Source organism: Chroicocephalus ridibundus, chromosome 1, assembly GCF_963924245.1.
Source record: "Chroicocephalus ridibundus chromosome 1, bChrRid1.1, whole genome shotgun sequence".
Taxonomy (NCBI): domain Eukaryota; kingdom Metazoa; phylum Chordata; class Aves; order Charadriiformes; family Laridae; genus Chroicocephalus; species Chroicocephalus ridibundus.
In genome coordinates this window covers 32378223-32404628 of record NC_086284.1, presented here as the reverse complement: position 1 = coordinate 32404628, position 26406 = coordinate 32378223, and the positions used below count along the sequence as shown (strand labels likewise).

Below are 26406 nucleotides of genomic sequence, written 5' to 3'. Positions count from 1 at the left end.
GCCCCTTCACTGGGTCAGGAAACCCTTCCAGTCAATGGCCACCTCCTTTGAAAGGGTCGTTGGGATTTGGTATGGCCTTGGCTCGCTGTTCTCCTCCAGCCAAGAGAGGGGTGGTGGGTCACCAGCGAGCCAAGAGGGCCTCTGTCAGCCATTCAGCGCTTTCTAATGCAGGTTGCAAAGGAGCGGGTCCAAAGGAAGGAGTCTGGTTTATGATACGCAACAAATGAAATCCCAGAGGGGAAAGATGAACCTGGCAATAGGTAAAGGCATTATTAATCTCACAGGCAAATGCATCTGCCACTGCTGATGTGGGATGCCTTTGCCTTTTCTGAGTTGTTTCCTGATTTGCACTGAGCACAAGCCACACAACTTCTACAGGGATATGACTCAGCACGGAATTTTGGCACAGGCTGCTCAGCATTAATTATAACGGTGAGGCGCAGAGCTATGGGGGCCTCAATTCTATTGATAATCCTCCTCACCACGTAATCAGATTTTAACCCCCTTCGGCCCCATTGCAAAAGTCCCCAACCACAACCAGTACTCCTCTTCTAGAGAATAAAATACTTACTCCAGTTTTTTCGCAGGTCTCTCTACCAAAATTCTCTATAGTAAGAGATTTCAGACAGGAATTGATAAATATGTACTAAAGGGAGGAAAAACATTAACATATTATACCTCATGGAATAAAAGGGGAAAAATAGAGCTCTCAAAATGCTAGTTAAGATGTAATAGCAAGCCTCTAAAGAAAACAACAATGCCCTTATTTTGTGTATATTTGGTTTTTTAATAGCCCTGCTCATTTTGACCCCTGGTCCTGAATTCTTCACATCAGTAATTCAAGTTTCGATAAAGAAAACATAGTAAATTTTGAAGCCAGAGTGTAATTAAAGACAGTAACAAGAAAATCATCTCTGGGTAATCTGAATCCTTTTAGAACTAATACGGCTAAACTATTGACAGAATAAAGAAGGGAAATTAATGGATCTCATATCCATTCACTCATATCCTTGAGTGAAAGGCAACTGTTTTGTTTGGGAAAACCATGCAGCAATTGGCGTTTAAATCTGACTTATAAAGCTTGCTATTGAATTTTTTTTTAAAGTGTTCTCTCGCCGCATATTTTCATTTTAAACAGTGATACTGAAAGAAGCTTACCATGTTTGGCTGTCTGCTTACAGCTTCTGCAAGGCAGGTGCTCTTGTGTCTTTGCAGCAACCAAGTTGCTCCTGCTTGTTGCTGTTCTGGCACACCAACTGTGAGTTTCTTTTCTTCTTCGTTTCTTTTTTTATAATACATCAGTTTTGAATGTCTAGAAGCCATGGTACACAGGACTGAGACCCAAATGTAAGCCCCAGCGTTTGCTTTTCTATATATCCTTTCCCAGGAGAGCGGGGCACACTGCTCTGAAGAAAAGAAAGAGAAAAGTAATTTTGTCAGCCTGAGTCTGAATCGGAGTGTTTCAAGGAGAAAACGTGAAGTTGCACAGGAGATGGGGGGTGAGGGTGGGGAGGTGGGGGGGGATATTTCTGGTAGAGTAGCCTCAGTTTTGAAATCTACAGATTCTGGGAGTAGACTGCTGACTTCTTTGAGTGCTGCTGTTAAGCCAGCTCAGATGCCGTCCATCTGTAGGTGTCCCAGGGTATGTCTAGCCAGCCAAGTGCAGTCCATTGCCTGACCAGCCTCTCAGCTGCCCACATACTCTCCACAAGTTGCATACCAACTGCACCTGGCAAGTCCTGCCATCATAACATACAAGAAGTAGAAAAACAAAATACTGTATTTAAAAAGACAATACTTGCACTGAATCTTTTCGTCCTGGGTTCACGCCTAGGTTATTTCATTTCTTCCCACCTTCTGTTCCCCTTCAGCCCCTTGAATTCGACAGACGAGCTCCAGATCCGCCATAGTGAAGCAGATCAGACTCTGATCTTTCATATCTCACTTCAGAGTAGAACAAGTCTGAAATCTTCTCCTGAGGAACGGTAAGTGTGGTGGGATGTTGCCGTAAGAGCTTGTCTGCGGAAAATGTCATGTTGTCATGTGCAAGTATCCCCTGGCAGAGGGGCACTTTTGCACGAGCCTTGGGACATACTTGTGTGAATATGACAGCAGCAGCATTTCTCGTATTCACACAGCATGCATAGAAATTCTGGTTTTGTGAGTAATTGCACTTCCAGGAACATTATCAACAAATCCTCAGGGCCCGAGTCACATGGGAGCATCAGTAACCACCAGCAGCCCTGCAGGAAGACAGCAGCAAGGGCTGCAGAAACCTGACAGAGGTGTGGGACAACCCTTTCTTTCAGAATTACACCACTCAAGGACTTAACATTGGTGGGCTCAGAAGCAGCCAGAATGGGCTGATTCTGGCCTTCTTGTGAGTCTAATTTAATTCTTAGAAATGGAGCTGTGTCTGCTCAAGCTTGGCTCCAGACCATCTTTTCCAAAAGCAGTCAGGCACCAGTGCAATTGTCAGACTCACCTAACTCCCACTGATGCTAGTTACGTGCCTTTTGAAAATCCCACTAAGGGCGACTGCAAATCTGGCCCTGAGTATGCTCGCTTCAGTTTATTCAGCTGTAATTATGGGTCAGCTCTGCTCACACTGGAGCCCTTCCACTGAACTGCTCACTTTCCTGGCACAGCAAAGACCTATAGGGTTGAGATGAGGGGGGCAAAAATTAATTCTGCATATTGGAAACTGAAAAGTGAAGCTATTGAAGGGTAAGAATGTGATGAATCAGTTCTCTACAGTGAAGTGATACTAAAGCTAGCTCTAACTTAGGAACAGCACGGAGTATTTTATTGTTGATCAACCCCCCTCTCCCTTTGCTGTTCCCCATGTAAGTCTCTGAAGACAACAGTACTGCATTGGTCAGTTAACAAGGACACAGTGTCATGTATCAAACCACAAACAAGCCCAGACTAAGAGCCTGCATTTGAGCAGTCCCAGCGCTGATGTTATACCTGGGCCTTATTAATGCAGAGAACTTCGTGAATCTGAACACTTTGGGACCATACAATCATCTGAATTAATGCAAGCGCCTGTTGCTGATGTGTAGTCATAACCAGTGCAAAGACATATTCCTTTTTTTTTTTTCTGTAAATGAGTATTTTGGCATAAAACAAAGGAAAAAAAAACCCAAGAAGTTTAGTGTGCATGCACTAAATATAAACATACCCCTGGAAGACACAGGAGCAGCTGATGCAGGAGTAGGTTATTTTTTGACTAACCGAGCTGGTTAGATTAGCAAATTCTGGAATAACAGCATTACAGGCCCCAAGAAGCTGGAAATCTCATATATTGATTCTCCTGGGCCTTGGAAGGAACTTCAGAATCAGGTCAGAAACTCTTAGCTCAGGCCTATCTCAAGATTGAACTTCTGAATCTTCAGATCCTCTGCTTATTATTTTTAATACATCTTCGTATTTTCTGTGCCTAAGAGTGTATTGTTTCTGGCGATGACAATACTTTGTCCATTTGTTTCCAGACACAGTTAGAGGCAAGTGGTCAGCGTCTCAGACACGATTTACCGAGGTTTCAGTGTCTCCTATGATGTCACGGTTATTTATTTCCTAAGGAAATAATCTCCCTGGAAGAATAAACTCATTTAAATAACTAATGTTAATTGGAAACTTTCAAAAAAATGCTTGTGAATTAAGGAGCCTAGAAGTGGATAAAAGATACACACACAGACCGACCGTCTGTTGATGAAGCAGGACAAAACACTTCCCTTTCCCTTTTATCCTCAGTTCTCTTTTGCTCATCAGAGAAATAGGAGGGCTGCAGAATAGCTAGGAATGAACTGCCACCGTGTGGCCAAGGGACAGTTTTAGCTACCTTTCTAGAAATCTCCTTCAAGAGCCGTTGCTCTATGTGACAGTCCCCATCACTTACTCGTGAAAGTTTTCTGCTCACTCACACATTTCACTTTGGTGGCACTTGCAGCGCCTCACTAGCAGTGGCCGTAGGCTTCTTGGTGAGGTCTTGCTCCCTTCTCAGCCTCACTTTAATAAAAGGATGGAACACATCACTTTTCATTCCACAAGGTTTTTTTTTCATATTTTCTCTAGTAGGTCACCTCATCTTCTGAAAGGGGTCAGGGTATCATAATCAGCATGAGCCATTGAGGTGATGATGCCTGGTCTTGCCTTTAAAAAGATGGCTGATTTTTTAATATGACAAGCCTGTTAGTAGAATACTTTTTACCATGCACTAAATTACTGCTAATCAAGTAACAGACTTTACCCTCTGCCTTCTCAGGCCGTTCTAAAGCAGCTGGGTTCATACGTTCTGATTCGACCTCAAATTCTTTCAGAACAACACGATTTTCTAGCCATTAAACTCAAAATAAGTCAAGAGTCATTCCACTAACTTGATGCAACTTGGTTCCACTTCATCATGGGCATAACCCAGAGCTATAGGGCCAAAAGGTGGCAAAAGTCCCCTAAACACAGCCTGCTGTGACTGGCCAGCTTCACGCTGCCTTCGTTTCCTTGTGGACCTGCTCTGCCACAAAAGCACAACAGATGCTCTCCTGAATTTGCCCAAGCAGAGCTACAAACTGTCCCTACCCCTGTGAAAATTTTGAAGACAACCACTGGTGCTAATTGAATATTTTTCATACACCCCATTCAATCCAAAGCAGCAGGTAACTATATATCTTTGCTATGCATTACCTTGGGGGACTTCCTGCATTACTTAATGCGGTGCTGACACCTGCTGCCTTCATTCTAACTTTATGGCACTGGAAGATTCAAACCAGAGTGAACACCTTGTCCAGCTGCCAACTTTCCATTAGCTGCCTATATTTCTTCTGTTTCTGCCAAAGATGCTTACAATTTCAGCTCACTTTTGTGCATCATGATTACACCGAGGTGCTCAACGTAAAAGGACAAAATGATTTTGAGTCCCCCGGGACATGATTTCTTCAACGGACTTCATCTCTCTTTGGTTACTGGATTCTTGTATAGTGTCTTTAGTTTCTCATGGACAGCTGTGGATGTGACAGCACAGAAATTAATAGCCAGAGCCCCATCAGAGCTAGTGCTCAGCAATGACACTCGCTAAAGGAACTTGAAATGCCCCAGTACGTCAGCTGAGCCAGAGTCGAAACAACAAAATAAGAGGTGCTCTCCTGAAAGTCCTCCCTATTAATCCAGTGCACTCTGGAAAAGAGTTTTTGGGGATCAGTGCTGTGGGGAACGCTCGCACACAGCAGCCTTGATTGATAGATCTCCTAGTTGACGCACTTCATTATCAGGGCCTGGGGGCACGACTGGGAGAGCTCACTAATAATCTCTGCAAGGGATCTAGGTCATACAGAGCTCTGCTCGTCATGAATAATTCTTCTGTACGATTTGCATTGTCAGAGCACCTATTGTAGGTGCATAATTTCAACATTGCAATGCCTGAAAATAACTGCATGGTGCAGCAAGGTCATTTAGAGGGCCTACCCAAGGCAGATAGAGTCCCTTTAGCGTCAGTGCAGAGAGCTCTGCCTCCAAAGGCCTTGGGGGAATAATTCAGAGCAGCCAAGGAGCACCTTTGTAGGGCAACCAACCGCTTCTGGAAACTGCAAGGAAAGCTGCCTAGAGTGAGTCGGTGTTAGGCAGGGGCACGCTTCTGTCTCGGGGCAATATAGTGTGTGCTGCCATCCATACTAAACCCTTCTCTGAGGAGGCAGCTAACAGAGGGGGTGGAAATGCTTCCCTTTCCTGTCTCCTGCTCCCTTTCTGCTCAACTGCCCTGTTCTAGCACAGGTAGCACAACACCCAGCTTTTGAGCTTGAACCCTCAGCTCCCATCTCCCCAGAGAGCGCCCTAAGATGCTGGGCCACTCGCCACAGCTCTGTTGGACCTGAGCCGTGTCCAGTGAGGAGCTCACAAGGGCTAATATGCTAGGAGAAGGAAGATGCCTGCATTTATGGGATAGGAGATAGAAAATGTTCTCAGAGAAAAACTGCTTTATTTCACTTGCTTAATTAAAATTTCCTAAGATGATAACAGGCTTGAAATGAACTTTAAGAACAGGGGGAAAAAATAAATCACAGAACCCATATCAAAATTACAAAGCTTTTTTTCCAACCTCTGTCTCTTACTCATAAAAGCAAGCACATATTTCACATTGGAGTTTGTGTGCTGGACAGCAGGGGGACCCTTACCCTCTGTCACAGCAGATGACCAGAGGTATCTCCATTTTACAAGGACAGACAAGAAGTCACAGGGAAGGTCAAACATGCTGAAGCAGTCTGGTTCTGCACATCACGGTGCATGCTCAAAACAACAGCAAAAAGCTCAATTACTCCAATAAGTAAAACCTTGGCACTATGAACGTGAAGCACAGCCCAGGGTAGAACACCGTTGGAATTCTTTTCTTCTTCTTTCATCAGTATTTTAATTATGCACAAGCCTAATTCTGGTATAGTAACTGAAAAAGACGGTGAGGTTTTCTGCCAGCATCCATCCATGTTGCAGGTTCTAGTAGTAAAAAGGTGACCACACAATCAGGAAAAATGTTCCTCGGCAACTTCAGTGTGAGATTCTGCTTGGAGAGGGGTTTCAAGGTGACACAGTTGCCAAAAATGTGCAGGTTTTGGCCTTAAATGATGATAAGTCAAAGGCAGAGCAGTTTTAAAGATAGGATGTTCAGTTCAGGCCAGTCAGGACAGGACTGCGGAGGTACAAAGGCAGCAACACTGTCTGTATACAGAATACAGATTAATTGTGAGAAGCACCAACAGCAGGGAAGCAAAACCTAGACCTTAATTTAAACTCTTCAGGAAGATGTACCAATGATGTCAGTTAAACTGGTCATTTTCAAGAGGATACAGCCGAGACGAAGAGTGGCAAAGCACCTCCAGAATTAAAGTGCTACAGAAACAATTCTTCCCTCCCCTTCAGGAACACCACTAGAAAAAGAAACAAAATGTTTTAATCAAACAGGAGATGCCAGCTCTGAATGGAGGAACATATGGGGGTTTTGGCACTCTCCTATCTCATGACAGAGTGTCCTGGATCAGTGAGATCTGAGAGAGGTACTTCCACCTCGTGACATAAATGGTGGTTGAATAACTCAGTCCCAAAGACTAGGAACACAAATCAGCAAGAATTGCCGCCCGTCAAATGTTCTGTGTCGTGGGCACAAGGCTCATGGAGGTTATGATATATCAGACGGGTTATACTGATGGCCAGTGCCTTAGGAAATTTATCCAAGCCTGTGGACACAAAAACTACTGAACACAGAAACGAGAAACCACCAGTGAATCACCAGCTGGTTATACCGGTGCTTCCGTGATCCACCTATCACGGTGAACCACTGATGGAACACCAGATGAAAACAATCAGAGAAAGCAAAGGCTTGATCCCAAACATCTTCGCAAATTCTTAAGACACAGCATGAGCTGGGAGATGTGACTCAGACTGATGGCTGTGACACAAAATTATATTGCCCTATCTGAAGGGCCATAGGCTAGTATTTCCACAGGGTGCTAGCTTCTTGTCACTTTCTATGCACTTTTACGTTGCTGTGCAAGTGGGAAACAGTCAGAGTATGGGTCTTAGCCATTCCAAGTATCACCTGGAAAGCATATCACCTCTAAGAGCGCTTCTAGGCTCTGTTCTTTGTAATATGTAGTCTTTAACAATGAAGTAGCAGAATTCCAAATACTAGGTATAATCTAATGCTGATGCAGTGGATTTGTCTGCTAATTGCCTTCTGCCCTTGAGAACAACCTTTGCTCCAATTCATTCATGACGCGTTCTACTCCAATACATTAAGCTTTCCTAATGTACACTGGGATGTCTAGATTCGGCAACTGGGTGTTAAAATAGATGAAAACTAGCAGGCGGTATAACCATATAAAAAAAATTGGATACGTTTTTGCATTCAGTGAGTCCCTTGATGTTGTATCCCAGAACAGAACCATTCCCATTAGCAAGCAGAGTACAAGATAAGTTTGTTTTTTCAAAACACACTGGAGCAATTCCTCAAAACAGAGGTTTCTAATGCTGATTCCTTCATTGCGGCTTTATGTGCTTGTACCGCAGCCTGCTTGTACCTCAGTGCTGCTGTTTACTCTCAGATCACAGTGACAGTGATGGCACACACAAATTTTCACAACCAAAAAAAGGAGAAAATTCTGTTTCACTGCTCCCAAGTTGAAGCACTGGTGCAAAGAGCTCCACCGTATTAGCTGAACAGCCCGAATTACTTTGTAGTGCTGGAGTCAGAAGAAAAATTACTGCACCAGGCAATATCTGAATCATTGCTTTCAATAACAGCACTAGAAGAAAGGCTTGTCAAGTTGGAGTTCCCCCCCAAGCTGAATGACAAAGCAGTATTGTTAGGCACAATGAACTCGATGAGTTAAGAGTCCAACATTGGAATAGCCATGGCTCAAAATATGTCCGACACAAAGAACCTTCAGTGACTGCACATGTCATTTCCAGAGTGTGACAGATGGGTCAGAGGTAAAAAAAAAAGCAAGTCTTACATTCCTTATTTCATACATCCTGTCTTCAGCTGAAGAGGGAATATTCCTTCAATATTCTTTCTTACGTGTTTTGGGCTTAAATTTTAAAGTGCTATATGCCCCTTCCACAGCTTTGGGCAAGTACATGGGATGTCTTTCCAACCTCTTCCTAGAGCCAGTGGTTCTCCGCTGGCTGTTTCTTTGAGACTGGTTTGCAGCCTTTGCTGATTGGGCAGTGTCTTGTGAGTATCTCCGGGGAGCACGAAGGATCCAGTTTGAATGCAAACTGTGTTCACTTGTGCTGGTAGCAACTGAAAGACAGAAGATAATCTGGTGTTAACAGTTTGCCAATGATATTTTTACACGCACAGTGAGAGAACAGGGTTCCTGCTGGGTCCTTCCTGGAGGTAATGCTGAGAAACCAATGTGGTTTCTCTGCAGGATGTTGCCTGGGATGGGATTTATCTTATCTAGTATTTCAATGCCTGCAGTGTAAATACATATGTCAGAGCTAGTCCCTTTATACACACTTTTAAGGCACAGCTAATTTCACCTGTTTCAGGTATCCACCTTAGCCTAAACCAAAGAAGAGAAATGTCTATTTCTCTCCACCGATTATACAGGATAAATGATGAGCTCAGATGGGCACATCTTCATTTAGTTGGGCAATCCCATCCATTCTGGTGGAAACATACCATTATTTAGCCTAATCTCTAAATGACTTCTTTTTTTCTGGTTGGAGAGAAAACATCCAGCTGTTTCTCAATGAGAAAAATGAAAAACAGATGAAGAAAAAAATATCTTTATATTTTTTACAGTTCTCCAAATACAGTTCGTGGTAGGGATGAAAGGGTAAAATTCAGCTCTGAGCAGAAGGCAACCACTATTCCAGCACAACACACGCTACATTTGCTCATGTAATGGCCACGCATAAAATAGTTGCATCCTTTCAATGGGGAACAAGCAATGTATTACTGTAGTTTCACATATTGCATGTAATGGTCCTAGATTTGGGAAGGAAAACTTGGAGGAAAACTGTGTCCATTAAATAAACAAACACATTCTTACAATGCCACTCCTCCCTCTATCCTCTGCACACCAAAAATAATCATATTTTGGCTGGTTTATACTGCACCATCAAAATCAACATCCACATTTGGCAGATCCACATCAGGAACTCTCCGCCACCTCTCTGAATCCAGGTCCGCAATAATTGAGTCGAAGTAAGCTATTGCTTCTCTTACGTCTGAACTGGACTGTGGGCCTTTTCTCTCCATGGATGCCTGTTGATCAGATAGGGGGAAAAAGGAGTTAGCGAGGGGGTGGGCACAATGACTTCTTAATGAACAAACTGTGTAAGGAAGCTGCAAAAATTGTATTTGATTCCATAATTCAAGCTGTCAGAAAAGGACACAGGTCCAGACGACTCCACAGTTTGCAGTCGTCAAAGAAAGCAGGACAGCAGTCTAACAAACATCCATCTTGTTACATGCTCAACACCAAACATCTTCCGCTTGGGCACTGCTAGCCAGGTATTATAAAATCCCTCAGAATCCCTGTATCAGGCCATTTAATTAGGTGGCTAAGTGACAGCTGGGCTTTGTACTCAAATTTGTTCTACCTAGCAGTAGGCACCTAATGAGATGCACATTAGAAATGTAGTCATGAGGGGTTCCTTCTGTAATTAATGCAGGGCTCCAGTACCTTCAGAAGATGAGTCAGACCCTAGGTAGGCTGAATTCCCCTCTGCAGGCAGCTCTTTCTCTTAGCTGAAGAGGAATTGTGGGGTAACTCGGTTACTAATTTAAGCATCTTATTAAAATGCCTAGGTTAGGTGAAACGAATCCAAATCTAAATTGCCGAAGTCTTTTTGAAATGGAAAAGGACTGTGTGTGCTAAAATATGAGTCATTCAACACTGTGATAATTCCCACAGGAAAGCCACAGGGTTTAAAATTAGGAGCCTGTCTTGATAAAAAAGCAAATGCCTGTCTATAAATGCTGAAGCAGTCATAAAGCCTCGGTGAGCAACTCTGTAGGTCCATGTGGGATGAATACTTCCTGCCAGGCTCTACCTAATAAAGGGCCATATATTCTCCCTGCCAGTCCAAGCTAGGTGTATTGCCAGGCAGCAATACCAAGTCAGAAAATTGCTACCTTGGGTTTCAAACGTGCAAGCAAAGGATACATGCTGTACCACATCTCTGAAGGACCCGCTTGCTCCCTGTTCTGTGGAGGCAGAGAGATGAGCTAGCTTATCCCCCTCCTGACATTATGGGTTGACTGACGTCCTCCGAAGTGTGCTAAAGGATAGCTGCTACCACACATCTACTGAAAATAATGACTGCTATCATGACTAAGCCCTTATTGGTTAAAAGGCGTTTTAAAGAAATGCCTGTGTACTTCCAGCATCTGACACGCCTCTCTTTTCTCTCACTAGACCCAACTGGCAAATTTTGAATCCACAATCAACATGTAGTCCAGGTCCTAGGGATCTTTGGATTAAACCTCCCACGGGGACAGGGTTGCCTGGACAAAGTACCTTCCCATTAATCATGCAGCAGGTAGGAGAAAGAAGTGAATTTCCACTGACAGATAATTTAACACAAATGGGTAGTTAGGGACAAAACCATTCAAGCCTGGTGATAAGACGAACCTTGCAATCTGTGAACATAAAATTTGTAGTTAGGAAGCAGAGTATTCTGGCTATTCTAGAAGTCTTCTTGTCCTCTCCTTAATTTTTGCAAAGCCAGGGCTGTGTGGCTGTGACCCTGCCATTTGTGTCGGCAAGAATGACTCATACGGGTGGCATATCCTGCTGACATTCCTGCCTGCTCCTGAGGGGACAACGGCTTGTGGAGATAGCATGCCAGCCAGTACCAGGGCTGTTCATACATAAGACCTAGCTGGCCACAGTCAGATGGCAGCACTCTTAGCCTCAGCCTGTGGGAGACTGACTTGTTTGCCAAACCTAAGTTGAGCTTTTGGCATTTTTCTTAACCAGTATTTTCAGCGGCAAATCTCAGAAATTCACAACCCTACACGAAGCCTAGTTGTGCAGAATCTATCTCCCACCATCCTGGTCCATGGTCTTAGTACCCTTTTGCATTCATTTTTTCCAACCTGATAATGGTTAGTCGTGTACTGCTCTGCTGTAAATCTCCCCTGCCTCAAGCCAATCCTGGTGTGACGGTGCACAAAGTCAGTTCACAGACTGTACCTATAGTGTTGAGATTCATCTCCTGGCACCTGGCACCACCAGGCCACTCTCCTATACCTAAGTTATTCCCTTTGGATGTTTCCCTGGCCTTAAATAGTAATGTCTTTATAAAATCTATCTTCTCCAGCCCACTGAGCTGAGTATTGTTTCCTACTATTACTCCTAGCTTCTGAGAGTCACCATTCAAAGCCTTAAAAAGACAACATAAAGCCCAATAAAAGCAAATGAAAAATTCCCACTGACTGAATGGGTATTGCGTCAAAATGTAAAATTAGAAAATGTGGTATCTAGTCCTAAACACGTGAGCCTTGTCCTTTGGTTAAGCAATGCCTGCAACAGAGCTCAGCTTCAGCCATTGACATTCTGCTGTGACAGGATATCCAAATGTGGCAATAACTTTTTTGGTAAAGTCTACCTGGCCTAATCAGTAAGTCAGCCATACATCCCTTCTTCCCACCATGCCCATTAGTATCCAGTTTAAAGACTGCACTGGGTAATCTGTGAGTCTGCTGTCAAATTCATGTTCGTGGTCAAGTTACCTAAACGGATCCCCCCACCTGCTGCAATCCTTTCCTTTATCCTTTCTGAATCAAGCCTAAAGTCATATTAATGACTGAACTTCTAGTGACATGCAATCTATAAACTGCAACCAGGAGGAAGCTTTGCAATGCTTTTCTCTCTAGGATACATAGAAATAGTCTGCACCAAAGATGATATTTCAATTTTATTTTTGTGGTATTATTACAGTAAAGGGTGAGGAATTTTACTGCCTCAAAATGACCTGCCAACTTATTAATTAACAGAGAAAGGAACACTTAAGAATTCCTCATGCTCTACATCCTATCAGTAGAGCTTGCTAAATGTAGCACTGACAAGCTATCTGACCAGTCAGAAAAAATGCTATTTGTTTCAATGAATTTACAGTTATTTTGTGTAAGTAATTTTATGCCTATAAAAAGGCTGCCAGTAAATCTGGAGATTACTGTGCTTGTCAGTCATTAACAGCTATAATTAACCATAGTGGAGAATTCTGAGGCCCTTAAGTAGCCTGTCAGAGTACTGAGAACAGCGCTCTCTTTCATAACATGTTTTTAGATACTTCCCATACTCTTATACCTCTTTCCTTCTCCTATTTTCTCTCCCCCCACACAAACATAGATATATACATTTCTTTCCATGAGCAGTCATTCACAGTTAATTTCACACCACTCAGAAAGAATCTTAAGGTATGTAGCAGCATTTCAAATGATCTAACAGTAAAAAGACAACCAGCTGAGACCAATAAAGCAGAAAAACAACATAGGTCATACAGTTAATTGCTTCATGGCTTAAGACCAAGCACATGGCAAAAGCTCTTAGGAATTACCTTAGAAGACTCTTTGGAAGGAAGTGGAAGAAATGACTTCTTTCCAGTTTTGGATGATTTTGTGGACATTGGGGAATCTGCAGCCATATGCATCGATTTCAAGTTATTGATGTTGTCAAGATATTTTTTCCTCAAGGCTAACAGATCCTGTAAGTACTTCAAGCAGTCCTGAGTCTTAGAGTACATCCAGTCTCTGTCCTCCTCTTTTGGCTGGAAACAAGAGTCGATGCTGGTTGTACTTTTGCATTTTTTTAGTGGTTCACTAACTTTTTCCTGCTCACCTCCAAGGACGTACATAGAAGTGCTGCGGATCAATCTCACTGCAGAACCTGCGCCATCACAGTAAGGGATGTCATCTGTCACATTTCTTCGGTGGGAGTTAGGGTGAAATATAGAATGGATCTTTTTGAACATAGTGTGTCACTTCCTCCCCTTTATACCTTTTCTCTTTCAGGTCCTTAATTTAACCCTAGATCTGGTAATCGACAGCTGTTACTCTTGCCCTCGACAGTTGGAAAATTTTGCCACTTACTGTAATGAGCAGTAAAAAAGCCCCTATTGCTGCAAAAAATTGCTTTCAGCCTAACACATTGTGAAGAACATGATGGTATCGCAGAAGCGTGTTTTCTACTCCATTTGTGTCAGGGAAATAGCTTTCTCCTTTCCTCGGTTTAAAATAGAGCACAGGACGTCCAGTACCATGCTTTGACCTTTTACTTGACTGCCGCTCCCCCCAAAAAACATCAGCATGGAGGCAGAAGTTCCCTCTCCCGCGCTTCCTCCCCCGCGCCGCTCTGTCCCCGCCGTGCCGCCCCCGCGGGCCCCGCCGCCGCCGCCCGGGAGCTGACCGTGGTGCTGAACCTCTCCCGCTCTCCAGCCGGCATCCACCCGCTTCCCGGGGGCGAGGGCCGGCAGCCCCGCAGGCCTCTGCCGGATGCTTTTTTTGGGGAAGAGCTGGTTGAGATCAGCCTCGACAGGGACAAAAGTCTGAGCGGGGAGAATAGTTTCTGTCGGGTGGAGTTCAGCTGCTGAAAGAAGTCGCTCTGGGTTTCACCCGACGGTAACCAGGAGATGGCTACAGCTACCCGATACCACGGCACTACTAGGAACAAAGCGGATTCAGATGTCAGGCTCTGTTACACTCAGTACAAAGATGCCCTGTGTAAGGGATGCTGTAAAATAAAACATTCTTCCAAAGTACTCATCTGGCAAAACATAGCAGACAGAAACCAATGCATTTGTATCTTTCCACAGTAGTTCTTATAGATTAATGCAAGAACATTTAATACAGTGGTTTTGAAGACTGTTTTTTAGCTGAGAGCTACTGAGAACATTGACTATTATTAGCATATTTGAGCATTTTTAGTATTTGTGACTGTGTGACAACATGATACATACTTTATTGATAAGTAGATAGTGAATTTGGTCAGTTCTCACCACTAAGACAGTCAACAACTTTTTAAAAGCAAGTAGGAATGTCCAGATTTACCATATTCAAAAGAGTTTTCACAATTCACCCTGCTCAAGCATTGAGTCCTTAAGATAATTCTTTTGAAAGCCCATGGATATCACCCTGCAGGCTCCACTGAGCAAATTTATGCTCTTGACACTGGAAGTGCCAGTTGAAGGTTTAAGCATCCTAAGAGCTGTAGGATCTCCACAAGAAAGATAGGTTCTAATATAAATTCGCATCCATTCCCTCAGTAACTCTGATTTACTGGATACTAAACATATACTACAACCATCTTAAAACATGCATTTTGTTCCTTTTACTTATAGCTAAAGTTGAAAAGTCCTTATAAATAAAAATTGTGACAAACTACATTTTTTTGCCACTTTTTCAGCTTTCTAATACTGTCATAGACATGATTCCCACTGCAGCTGAGAGCAGCCTAGAGATCGTTCTGAAACAGCTGCTTGAGATCTAGTACCTGTATAGAGGTATTCCATTATTGATTATCTCCAAAGTCCTATTCAATCTCACAGCTATGCTAGCATAAACAATTAGAACTATGAAAAAAAGATGAGATCTTTCCTCATAATTACATGTCTCAGATGGAGAAAGTTTCTGCTTAACAATACAAGCATAGAATAATAATAATTCCATCTACAGATTGATTTGATTTTCAAAGCAAAAGGCTACAAGGGGATTTTAATTTATTGTCCTGAATGAGTGAGGTAAATATCTGTCATAGTCATTCTAATCACTAAGTAAGTTATGAAAGTGAGATTGTTCCTGAGTAATCCTATTAAAAATTACTTAGATTTGCTACATGGGATACTGGTCTTTGGTTATAGACATGATATAAAACCAGTGAGCCTCAGAGAGGCACTCTAAGTGACCTCATAGTCACAAAACATGTGATTCAAGAAAATCAGTGGGAGCTCAAGGAATTATTGACAAAGACTTGAGTCAGTAAGGTCAACAGGAACTTCACTGACCAACTGCTTATATGATCAGACGTTACCTTTCAATACCAGCTTGATTTCTAAGCTCATCTGGACTTACAAAGAGCTACAGGGTAAAGAAAAAAAAAGGCAAAACAAACAAACAAAAAAACCCACACAAAAAGAAAACACCAAACCCCAAGATTCTGTTCATGAAACCACAGAAAAAGATATACCCGTTAAGAGTAAATCTGATGATATACACTGTGATTTGAAAAACATTTCATATGGGCCATAGATTTTCTTAACCTGCTTCAATTAAGTACTTAAAACATATGCTGACATCTCACCAATTTTAAAAAAGCCTTCAAGCTCCTAAGAGGGTTCTCAATTTCAAGCATGTTATTTCCTAATTTTTAATAAAGCTTGCTGGGCCACAGTCATTCTGTGCCAACATATATGTGATTCCCATTGTTCATGGTGGTGTTCAAATAAGGAAGGATTAATAAAGACGTGAGACAATAAAGTAGCTGCATTACATACCAGGATTTCATTTGGTGTAATAAAGGGTCATTTACAATTACATCAGACAAAAATATTTTATTCTATGCATTGGTTATGGGCAGTGGGAATACACGGTCTTCCTCTCCTATTGTAAAAATTACTAATAATTTGTTTGCTTCAGAGTATCCACTGTAATTTAAACAGCTTCATGGATTTAGAAAGGACAAAATAATGGATATATTTAAAGGTCACATATGTCTCTAGTGTGTTTTGTGAGAAGAGGAATGCCCTATGTCTTTTCAAGATATTTTCCTATAAGGCATTTGCATTGAACCATGTTTCCTGAATAGTGCGGTATTTATTTATGGGCTAACTCTGGTCCCCTTGTACCTGTAAGTGTCCCCATTTAAGTAAATAGCAGGGCAATTATAATTCAGCCACCACAGACCACAGGTCTTTTCCCCAGTGTTACTGCCGGGGACTGAATATGCTACCGTTTCCTAAGATGGCTGGTAATTAAAAACCAGGGTCTTATTCAAGAATGATTTCCTTCTGCACAAAGACACTCATCAAATGGCAAATATGGTTGAAGAAGAATATTTAGTTTGTTAATTCAAAGTACCAAATTCACGGGCGGCTCTTAAATCATAAATAAAGACCTCCCAAAGAAGGAGCTTGTGAGAAGCAGATCAAATAGACCACACTAATCAAATAGACCACACTAAATATTTAACGGCATCTAAGATTACTAACTTTGACAAGGCAATGCTCACACCTTGTTTGTTCATTTGGCTTCTTGAATCTGACATCGCTTACTCAGTATTTTTTATTTTAAGCAACTTTTGTTTTTTTCTATTACTATTACTGCTTTCAATGTTTCTGTTTCCTCTGTAGTTAGCAGAGTGATCTAAGCTCCATAGACAACCACTCAATCACTCCCAAAACTGATTTTGTTATCTAGCCCTGGCCTTCTGCTAATTCCTGAGCCATCATGACTGGGTAGGAAAACCAAGTTAGAAAATCCAAGGTATGTGTTCTCTTTAACTATATTAAGTATACAGTTGAACAAAACCCCATAAAATCAAATTCCTAGATAAATACAATTAATAGAAAATCACACATCTTTTAATTTTTTCAAATTAACTTATTTGTCAAAATGGATTGTTATCTCCGGAATAACATGATATCATGCATACAAATCTCTCTACTTGATCGTTATATTTCACCCGAGTGATACACTGATAGAAAGAAATGTCAAATCCTTGAAACAAAGTAAGGCTCTGATGCCAAGGAAGAAAACCTTTGACAGACTGTAGATGACAAGGTATTCTTTCTTTATGATAAAGTTGTACCAAGCTGTATCATAAAGTTATCACGCTGTTTTATCTCTTCAGGATAATATATTTCATTTTTTTATATATATAATACATATATATATACATATATAATTCTCTGCTTTTAAAGAAAAAAATCCACACATAAATTATGCAAGTGGATAGTAAAGTCATTGAGCCTTCTATTATTTCAGATAATTCAGAAACTAAAGTGCAGTTGTCAATCTCTGTTGAACACTGCTATGTCTATATAGCTACATAAAAGAGTATATTGTTTGGAGAGAAATAATTGAAACAGTACAAAACAAAGGAAAACAGAGCAAACCATTCACCTCAACAGGTTTCTACTGTATCTATACTTTGGTCCCTAGTCTCTTACTATTTACCTTTTCATATAGTCACTTGAAGTTCTGCAAAGACACACACACAAATACACAATCTCCTGCAGATTTAACAGAAATTCAAAAAAATGCAGGAATGCTGAAGCCACAGCTCAACACTAAAGAAAAATAACAACCCAAGGTTTGATACCTGTTTATGGTGATTATCATAGAATCTTAGAACAGTTCAGGTTGGAAGGGACCTTCAAAGGTCATCTAGTCCAACCTACCCTGCGATGCACCTTCAACTAGATCAGGTTGCTCAGAGACCCATCCAACCTGACCTTGAATGTTTCCAGGAGTGGTGCATGTACTACCTTCCTGGGAAACCTATTCCAGTATTTTGCCACCCTCATTGTAATCAATTTCTTCCTTATATCTAGTCTAAATCTTACCTCTTTCAGTTTAAAACCATTACCCCTTGTCCTATCACAACAGACCCTGACAAAAAGTTTGTCCCCACCTTTCCTGTAGGCTTGCTTTTAGTACTGAAAGGCTGTAATAAGGTTTCCCTGAAGCCTTCTCTTCTCCAGGATGAACAACCCCAACTCTCTCAACCCTTCCTCACAGGAGAGGTGCTCCAGCCCTCCTATCATTTTTGTGGCTCTCCTCTGGACCTACTCCAACAGGTCCATGTCTTTCCGGTGCTGAGGGCTCCAGAGCTGGACGCAGTACTCCAGGTGGGGTCTCATCAGAGTGGAGTAGAGGGGCAGAATCACCTCCCTCAACCTGCTGGCCAGGCTTACTTTGATGCAGCCCAGGATACAGTTGAGCTTCTGGGCTGCAAGTGCATACTGTCAGCTCATGATACTTATCACGACGCTGTTATCATGACACTGTTATCATGACACCATTTCAAAGGCCATACATACTTGAAGAGATTAGATGGTGGGGCATTCCCAAATCATAGATCAGGTGCTGAATGTCAGTGCTTTTGGTGAGTGGCAAGAAATACCCACTATTAGAGATGAAATACCACAGGACACCTACCTTTTATTGACTAAAAGATGGTAGAAGAATGGACCTTGTTATCAATCAAAGAATAATCCTCAGGAATGGTTGTTTCTTCTCTTTCAGCCTATGAAGGCAACAGCCTGGAGGAGTTCTGCATCCCCACAACTGCTATGAGCAACTGCTTGATATTCTTCCTCTTTCAGGAAGTTCTCAAAATATGGGAAAGGAGAGCAATTCTAATACTATGCATTTGAAATAGCTACGATTGCTTCTCTGAGGCATGAAACGGGAGAAATCAGTTTCCCAAGAATGAAGATAAAGATTTTCATTTGAACTGATTTAGATGTAAATGCAGTGAAATCAAGATGTGTTGCCCATGTCAGATTTAACAGTGATCTTTTTTTTTAAGGGTGCATGCTTGAGTCGTGCTGTCACCCAGGCAACACCGACGTGCAAAAGCAGCTGAGTCAGGAAATCAAGGCTCCTGTCAGAGGATGAATAGAATTTTTTGTAAATGTGGAGCATCATCTTTCCATCTAATCTAAATGTGAATCTAAGTATCTCCATTTGACTTAGACCCTGCATATTCTCCATAAATTTTTACCAAATGCAAAATTTGCATTCATTGAGTAGGTTTTGTTGCAGCATAAGCACTGATTACAACCAACCAAAGCAGTGACTACATTCCTATCAGGCATGAGAAGATAAAGAAATGCCATTCATGCACAGAGAAATGCTTAGGAAACGATTACGCAAATGTGATATCAGACAATTTTTATTTTTTTTATTTGTTACCCTGACATCACTGTTGGGAAAAGTTTTGTGTGCATCCTATGACAAAGCAATAAAATGCACTCTAGTGAAACGCCCCCTGCTTTAGAGCCAGAACTGTTGCCTGGCAGCATTTTCAGAGGGTGAGAGGTTACCACACTTGTCCCCTGCTGCATCTAGCCTCCTCTTTCCCTTTGTTTCCTCACATAACCCTGCTGTCATTAAAAACTCCATCTCTGTGACAAGCTTGACAAGGGAACTTTGTCTTGTCTTCTGTCACACAGGGTCAAGGGACAACCAGTTGGCCTTGCTTGTTTCATTGGAAGAATTCATGTCCTTTTAGTAGAAACATTGTTAGGATCTTTCAAAGCTTTGTTAGTCTTTGTTGAATTAGTTATTGTCTTGCCTCTTGAGTCTTTTGTTCCAAAGATGGCTGAAGAATTATCGTGATGTCTAGCTTGTTGCCTGTCACATCCATCACCCATTGATAAAGTCTTTGCCAGGAAAATGTGATAAATAGCTAAGATTCTGTCATGATAGCTCAATGAGGAATGGATGTTGCAAGCAGCAGTTCTTCAAATTAGTTTATGTAAGACAAACATTTAAATGACTTGTCTGTCTTAGTCTTTAATCGGATCATCTGTTTCTCATTCCAATTAAATTCTAATACATTATTTATCCTTCCCACAAAGGAAGCCCATAGGAGGATTTATGAGAGGGGACAGTCCGGATCTTTTGGTAAGTCACAGAGTTGTCAGACTATATCAGTCATATCCAGGCAAGGCCCACTCACAATACCTAGAGACGTTTTCAGCAGCACCCTTGGATCCCTACCTCCCATTTCTATCTCTATCTGGGTTCTACTAACCCAGTGAAACAGGCAAAGACTAGTTAAACCGGAGCAGCAAAGAAGGAGCAGTTTGGCTGGGATATCTGAGAAGGAGAGACTCAGTACAAATGAGATATGAGCACTAGGGAGGATGGAAAGAAACAGAAGAAACACATCTTGAGCACTTCCCCATAGTGTTTTTGAGCATAGTAACTATTGTTCTGCTCAGACCACAATGTGTCTGGGGAAAAAGATATCTGTATACAGCCTAACACACAATGGTCCTGCCCTGACCCTGACCCTGCTGCCACGACATAACTAATAAAAAGGAATTATTCTCTTTCCTACCTATTTCTTGATCATATCTCCTTCAGCACCTGCAAAAGCAGTTTCCAGTTGAAGGAACTCTGGTCATGCAAAGGAATACAAGGAGCCAGTCAGGACCCCTTCAGCAAACACCAGCTGCACCTGCAACGACACCCTGCAAGGACTGAGCCCTACAATACCATCCCTACTAGGAGGGCACGCTGCCAGCTGTCTGCTCCAACAACCGCTGTTATCACTCCATGCGCTGTTGGAATGGAAACGGTTTTTACTGATAACAAGTAGGTCTCTGAAGGGGAGCAACCAAAATACGCAGGATGATTATTAACCAGGATTGGCAGGAGTGGTTTTTGTTGCCTGAGTGGTCAGTAAAGAAGCGAGGGAATTCAGATTCCACATTGTCCTTGCTCATTCACCAGTTTTAACAGAAAACACTGCTGCTGATAAACATTAATTCTTTCTCCTAGGCTAGTTTGATCTTCTGCCTCTACTCACTTCCCACCTACCCGCCCACTACCCTTGTAAAGAAGTCCTGCTAGTCTGTTTTCAATAAGGCACATCTAAAGGATGGGGGAAGGAGAGGAAAAAGTGGCTATCCAGCCTCGCCTACCGCTTTCAAGCCAAACTTCAAAAAGCATTTCCCCTATACCACTGTGAACTGACAAATCCTCCATTCCTTAGAGCTGTGGCTATTTGCAGAGGCAAAGAGAGTTCATTTACATCCTCACGGGAATTTTCAACTAATTAACGTCACCCTCCATAATAGCTGACCTATGTGGGATCTAAATAGAAGGAAAAAAAATATCGTTCTAACGCAGTGGCTGCACAGAAGTTGTAAAGAGATCTGCCATCAGCCTGTAGGGCACAGTGTAGCTGCTGCTGGAATATCTGGATTCAAAAAGGCCGCATGAAGCCCTTTGGCAACTTGCAAAGGTGGACACAAGGTGTCCCTGGAACAGACACTGCTTGCAGTGGGTTTAGAAGTTTTAAGAAACTTGGAGATGGCTCACTAACAACAGTAAAGGAAGTAAGACAAAAATAACTAAATGTTACTCAATGTTCTTAGAGCAACCTGAAAAATCCCGGGAAAGGTACCTGGGTAAGACTTCAGTCAGGTCAGAAAAAACACAAGGAGACATAGGTGCAGGTGGGCATGTATGCTGAACTGGGTTTGCAGCTTAGCAAGATGTTTGCAGTAATCTGCAAAGCCAAATGACACTTTCCAGGCTAAAGTACTCATTAAATTCACAAAGTTTGCAAGTCAGGTTAGGCTGGGCTCAAAGGAACATGGGGATTTACGTCTGCACCTTGAATTCGGGCAGAACATGTACCTTTGACCCAAGGTGGACAAAATACAGAGGTGCTAAATACATTTTTGTCTGAGACCTCCAGGTCAGGAAGCGAAGCTAGGTTAACTGAAACGGAAGGAAATATTTATGGGAACTCTGGTGAACTGAAATAGCTGAGTCTTACAGGCCTGTAATCTGGGCATCAGCACAAACTGAAAGGGACCGTCAGAATGGAAAGGATTGAGGTAGCCAGCATTCCTCTTGTGACTTTTTTTTAAAGCCGTTATTAAGAAAATGTGTCTCCAGGAAACTGTGGTAGTTACAGAAGTGCACAAGCCAAAATAACAGATCAAATTGTGGCCACAGCTGGCCGCAAGCAAAGGTCACTGCATTTCTGAGTCAAAACACAGTCAGCAAGGACTCCATGGAGGATCTTCCACACATCCTCTGGAGCTAAGCAGATACAACAGGAACATCCGTAAGAATTTGCTACAGTGGAAATGAGCTGCTATCTATCAACCATAATTCTTCCTGCACCAAGAGAAATCCAATTGTCTGAAAACATGAGGCAGCACAAACTGAGTTGATATTTCAATTTAATTCACTTCAGTTCACCTTATTGACTTCGACAGTATGCAGAACACTATCTTTTATCACTCAAGTGTCACCATTCTTCATTTTTTGCATAGTGAATAAGGTTATGGCTATTGATGTACTTATGAAATATGTACTTAGATTCCTTCACAGTGTGTCTGGATTTGTGCCTGTGGATATCAAGAATTGATCTGCGGTAGCTGGGTGTTTGGTTTGGGGTTTGTTTTGGTTTTTTTGGGGGGTGGGGTAGGGGGGAAAAGAGGTAGGCTAATCTTGCAAAAGCAACTTCCACAAGGTCACAGACCTCGTTCTTTACAGAGTTCACTGTTGTTGCAGAGACTGTAATGTCATTACAGTTTCCAAGAAGGGCTCTGTTTGCTCCACCTCTTCAACATAACCTTGCAGAAGTGACAATGAGCCAGATTACAGTTCTAAACCATGTGAGAGAAAAAAGATTATCCAGACCTCTTGACAGGATGATCACAACCTGGAAAATGTCATTCTCCTCATGCTCCATAGCAGTCACTTTTTTTTTTTTTCTGAAAATAATGAAATGTGAAAATACAGATTACGGTGCAGAGACCAGGCTACGCTTTCTGCCATGCCTGAGGCCCTGGGTTGGGCTCACAGCTCACGCAGCACACCCAACTACTGCCAGTATGTCTGCAGAATGTCACGCCTGGCTTTAGGTAAAGGACAACACCCACCCCAGTGAACTCTATTCCCTCCTCGCCTGTACTACATTGCTCCTCCCATACCTCGGAGATGTTGTGGTTTACCTGTCGGCTTTTTGTATTTTTTCCTCCTTTCATTTTCTTGCTCTTCTCCTCAGTCAGATACAGTTTGGAACAAGAAGGATGCTCGCAAGGACCTCAGCCATCCCCATTCCCGTGATCTGTTCCTTTTGCACCTTTAAGTTTTACCACTAGATGGAAGCCTTGACCTCCAGAGTTACTCCGTTAGATTCCTGACCATCCAATTGCACAGCCGAGCTTCTTGGCGAGCTGTTTATCTGCACTGAGTCAGATATTTAGGTAACAATTCGCTGGGCTTTGGCATTTCTGTAGCTGATTCGTACATGGAAGGTATAAAACCGTATTAACCCTCCCAGGTGTGGTGGCACCCTCAGATAAAAATGCAGAGACTATTAGGGCTATGTAAATCTTTACTAATGATACGGAGCTAGATTGCATCGGCCATGGGTAAGAAAGGGGAAAACAGTGGGATTTGCTGCCTCCCACCAGTCTCAGCACAGGGGGTAGTCACTGGTGGTATATCGTTGGGCTTGCAAAGCCTGTTGAAGGCTATTCCCTTCAGCAGCACCAAGCTCCCCAGCACAGTACTGAGGTCCCAGGACCTCAGTAGCACAAAGAGTGGCTACATAGTCTGAGTTTCCTACAGCATTTCTGGTTGCAAGCACCACATGAGTTTTCAGTTGTTACTATAAGAAATTACTCACCAAATACTTCCTGTGAATGAATATTTTTTACATCTTATTTCCGAGCGGTATCCTGTGAATTTTTATGTTCAGCATTCAAGGTGTTTAGGACATATGGCTCTCAAGGGATCATTCTCTGACTGGGTTGGTAGCTCTTAGTAATGGGATACGAACTGATGAATACTCATGATTATGAGCTCAGAATTTGCTTTTGAAGAAAACTCATGTTGGCTGTTAGCCAACACCAGTGAGATCAATGGGAGATATTTCTGCTCCCGAGCGCCAAGTCAGATGCTGAGAACTCTACTGTTTCAGCAGACAGCAAATTCATTTCAATACTTAGACAAAGCAAACAGGAAACACAGTTTATAAAAATTTGCTTAGAAACTCAGAAGGCTATTCCTGAAGAGAATTTCTGATGCTCATGCGACTTTTATAAGCCAATAGCAAGCTCCAGGGGCTTTTGCCTTTTGGGTGCAGTTCCTTGTTGCTTGCTCTTCAACTACTTTTTGAGTAATAGTGCAAAAATCTGATGTAATCTTGCTGTTCATCCCTGCGGTTGTTCTCACGCTCTCACGCTCGCACTGCAACTGTTATTTCTGTAGTGATACTAAACTGCAGGACAGTGTAGATTAGATGGTGTACGTGACAAGTGGCACGTGAGGCTACATCTGCACAGGTACGACAGATAGTGAAAAGTCATTCCTCTGGCTCTGAGGGCAACAGACATAGCATGGATTATGTCTACCTAAATAAGTTCTCTTTTTCCCACAGAATATCTGGGTTTGTCTTTAATACCAGAGAGAAAGATCTTTAGTCCATGCTGTTGCCCAAATTGTGATGGGCAGTGTTTTATGGGGGGCTAGATGATACAAGCTAAAACGGCTGAAAAGCATGTAGCCAGTGTGGACAATTGCAGGCTAGTCATGAATCCATGGCGCCGTGGACCTGTTTCATCTACTGGGATAAGCATAGATCTTAAAGTCTAGGCCCTGAGCTGGTATAGATAAACTAATTCAATGGACTTATACACATTCAGGGTGGTCAAGAATTTGGCATACACTATCACAGATCAGTACAGGTTAGGAAAAAAAATCTATAGGTTTGTTTTCATCATTGAATTTCACACTGCTATTTGCCATTGCAAATGCTTTTCTTGGAACACAGATAGCAAACCCAAGCCTGTGATGGGTTTCAAAGGCAGCTCTTTTCTCTCAGGCTCTGCTTGGGGTTAGGATTGTGCTGTCATTGCTCTGGATGTCATTAGTCCCTTCTGTTCATTTGAAGCAATCTGTTTCATAGTCCTGCTTGGTTTCATTGGGTGTGTTTTGTTGTGGATTGGGGTGGGAAGGGGAAGATGTACCATCCCTGTGAAGCAATTGCATCGTAGCATGCAATTCTATTGCTGTTTACAAAAAGGGTTATGCCTTATGTGTATGAGCTAGTCCACACCATATACATATTATCTCAGTGGGACAAACTACTTAAAAGTCTAAATGTAGTGCGTCTGAACTTCAAAAAGATGCTGTAAAAAATCTACTTTTCCTGGAAAATTGTTTGTTTGGTGTTACCACAAGTAACACTGGAGATTATTGTAATTGAAAGGAACAGAAAATCTTGGGCTTGGGCATGGTTTTTTTGTGTACACATTCCTCTTCAGTCCTGGTGGAGCATACAACATGGGCTACAGCATGGTCCTGCACCAGCTGGAGTTTCTGGTTAAGCTCACCTCAACTTTAACATTACAGGATGACAACCTGAACTAACAATATTCAGCTTGTATGCATCTCCTATGTAGTAATGAAAAAGGGAAGAAGGTACAGTTGAATGCAAAAAAACCAAAACAACAAAAGCACCAGGTAGCAGGAATCAGGAATGGCTGTACTATCTGAAAATACTTTGAATTTGTTTCTGAAACCAAATACATTTCAGGTGGCCAGTGTCCCTTTAAGAAGTGCCATTTAATGTGAAAGCCATTTGGAGAAAAGAAGCAAAAGTCTCATTGATATCGGCCTGAAATGAAGGACGATGTCATTGTGTTTCATCACTGCCTTCTGTGGTAGAGCTTGTGTCTATTGAAAGAAAAACTGTAAATAATAAATATGTGGTAAGCTTCTATAAATAGCACCTTTTTCTAATGTTAATAATTTTCAGATTTCTGTGATTTGCAGGTGCCTCGGGTTTTGCAAGGAGAAAAAGCACATACACAGAGTGGACCCTGCTTTATAGGAAGAGGTGAGAATCCCAGTCTGATGGCTAAAATTTTAATTAATATTTGATTTGAGTTTTATTTTAATCTATAGTTATAACACAATCATGTGAATGTTCATTTTATGGGCCAAACTGCTTAAAACTTTTCTTCCTTTAATGAGCCAGCTGCTGCCTACACATTCACCGAATTCAGTAGATTCACAATCTGTTCCTTAATCTAATTACTAATAAAGGTCTCCACAGAAAACTTTTTTGGATTGCTCAATTTTATGGAGTTTAATGTAGTTTTACTAGTCAGAGATATAAGTCAAAGGCTGCACCGGTTCTG

At 42.0% G+C, this 26406-nt stretch overlaps 1 protein-coding gene across 2 annotated transcripts in view; it reads right to left on the bottom strand.

Annotated features, from left to right (window-relative positions):
* Positions 1 to 6070: 6070 nt before the first annotated feature.
* C1H13orf42 (chromosome 1 C13orf42 homolog) overlaps positions 6071 to 26406 on the bottom strand; it is a 33374-nt gene continuing 13038 nt past the window's right edge. The window contains exons 1-3 of one of the 2 annotated variants that reach the window (XM_063341937.1): positions 13063 to 13476; positions 9613 to 9760; positions 6071 to 8788 (exon numbers count right to left, since the gene is read on the bottom strand). In XM_063341937.1, the coding sequence (XP_063198007.1) occupies positions 8547 to 8788; positions 9613 to 9760; positions 13063 to 13476 (804 nt within the window). In that variant the 3' untranslated portion in view covers positions 6071 to 8546. Of the gene's footprint in view, positions 8789 to 9612; positions 9761 to 13062; positions 13477 to 26406 lie in introns of those variants that run through there. The other variant, XR_010072065.1, reaches the window with a different exon arrangement.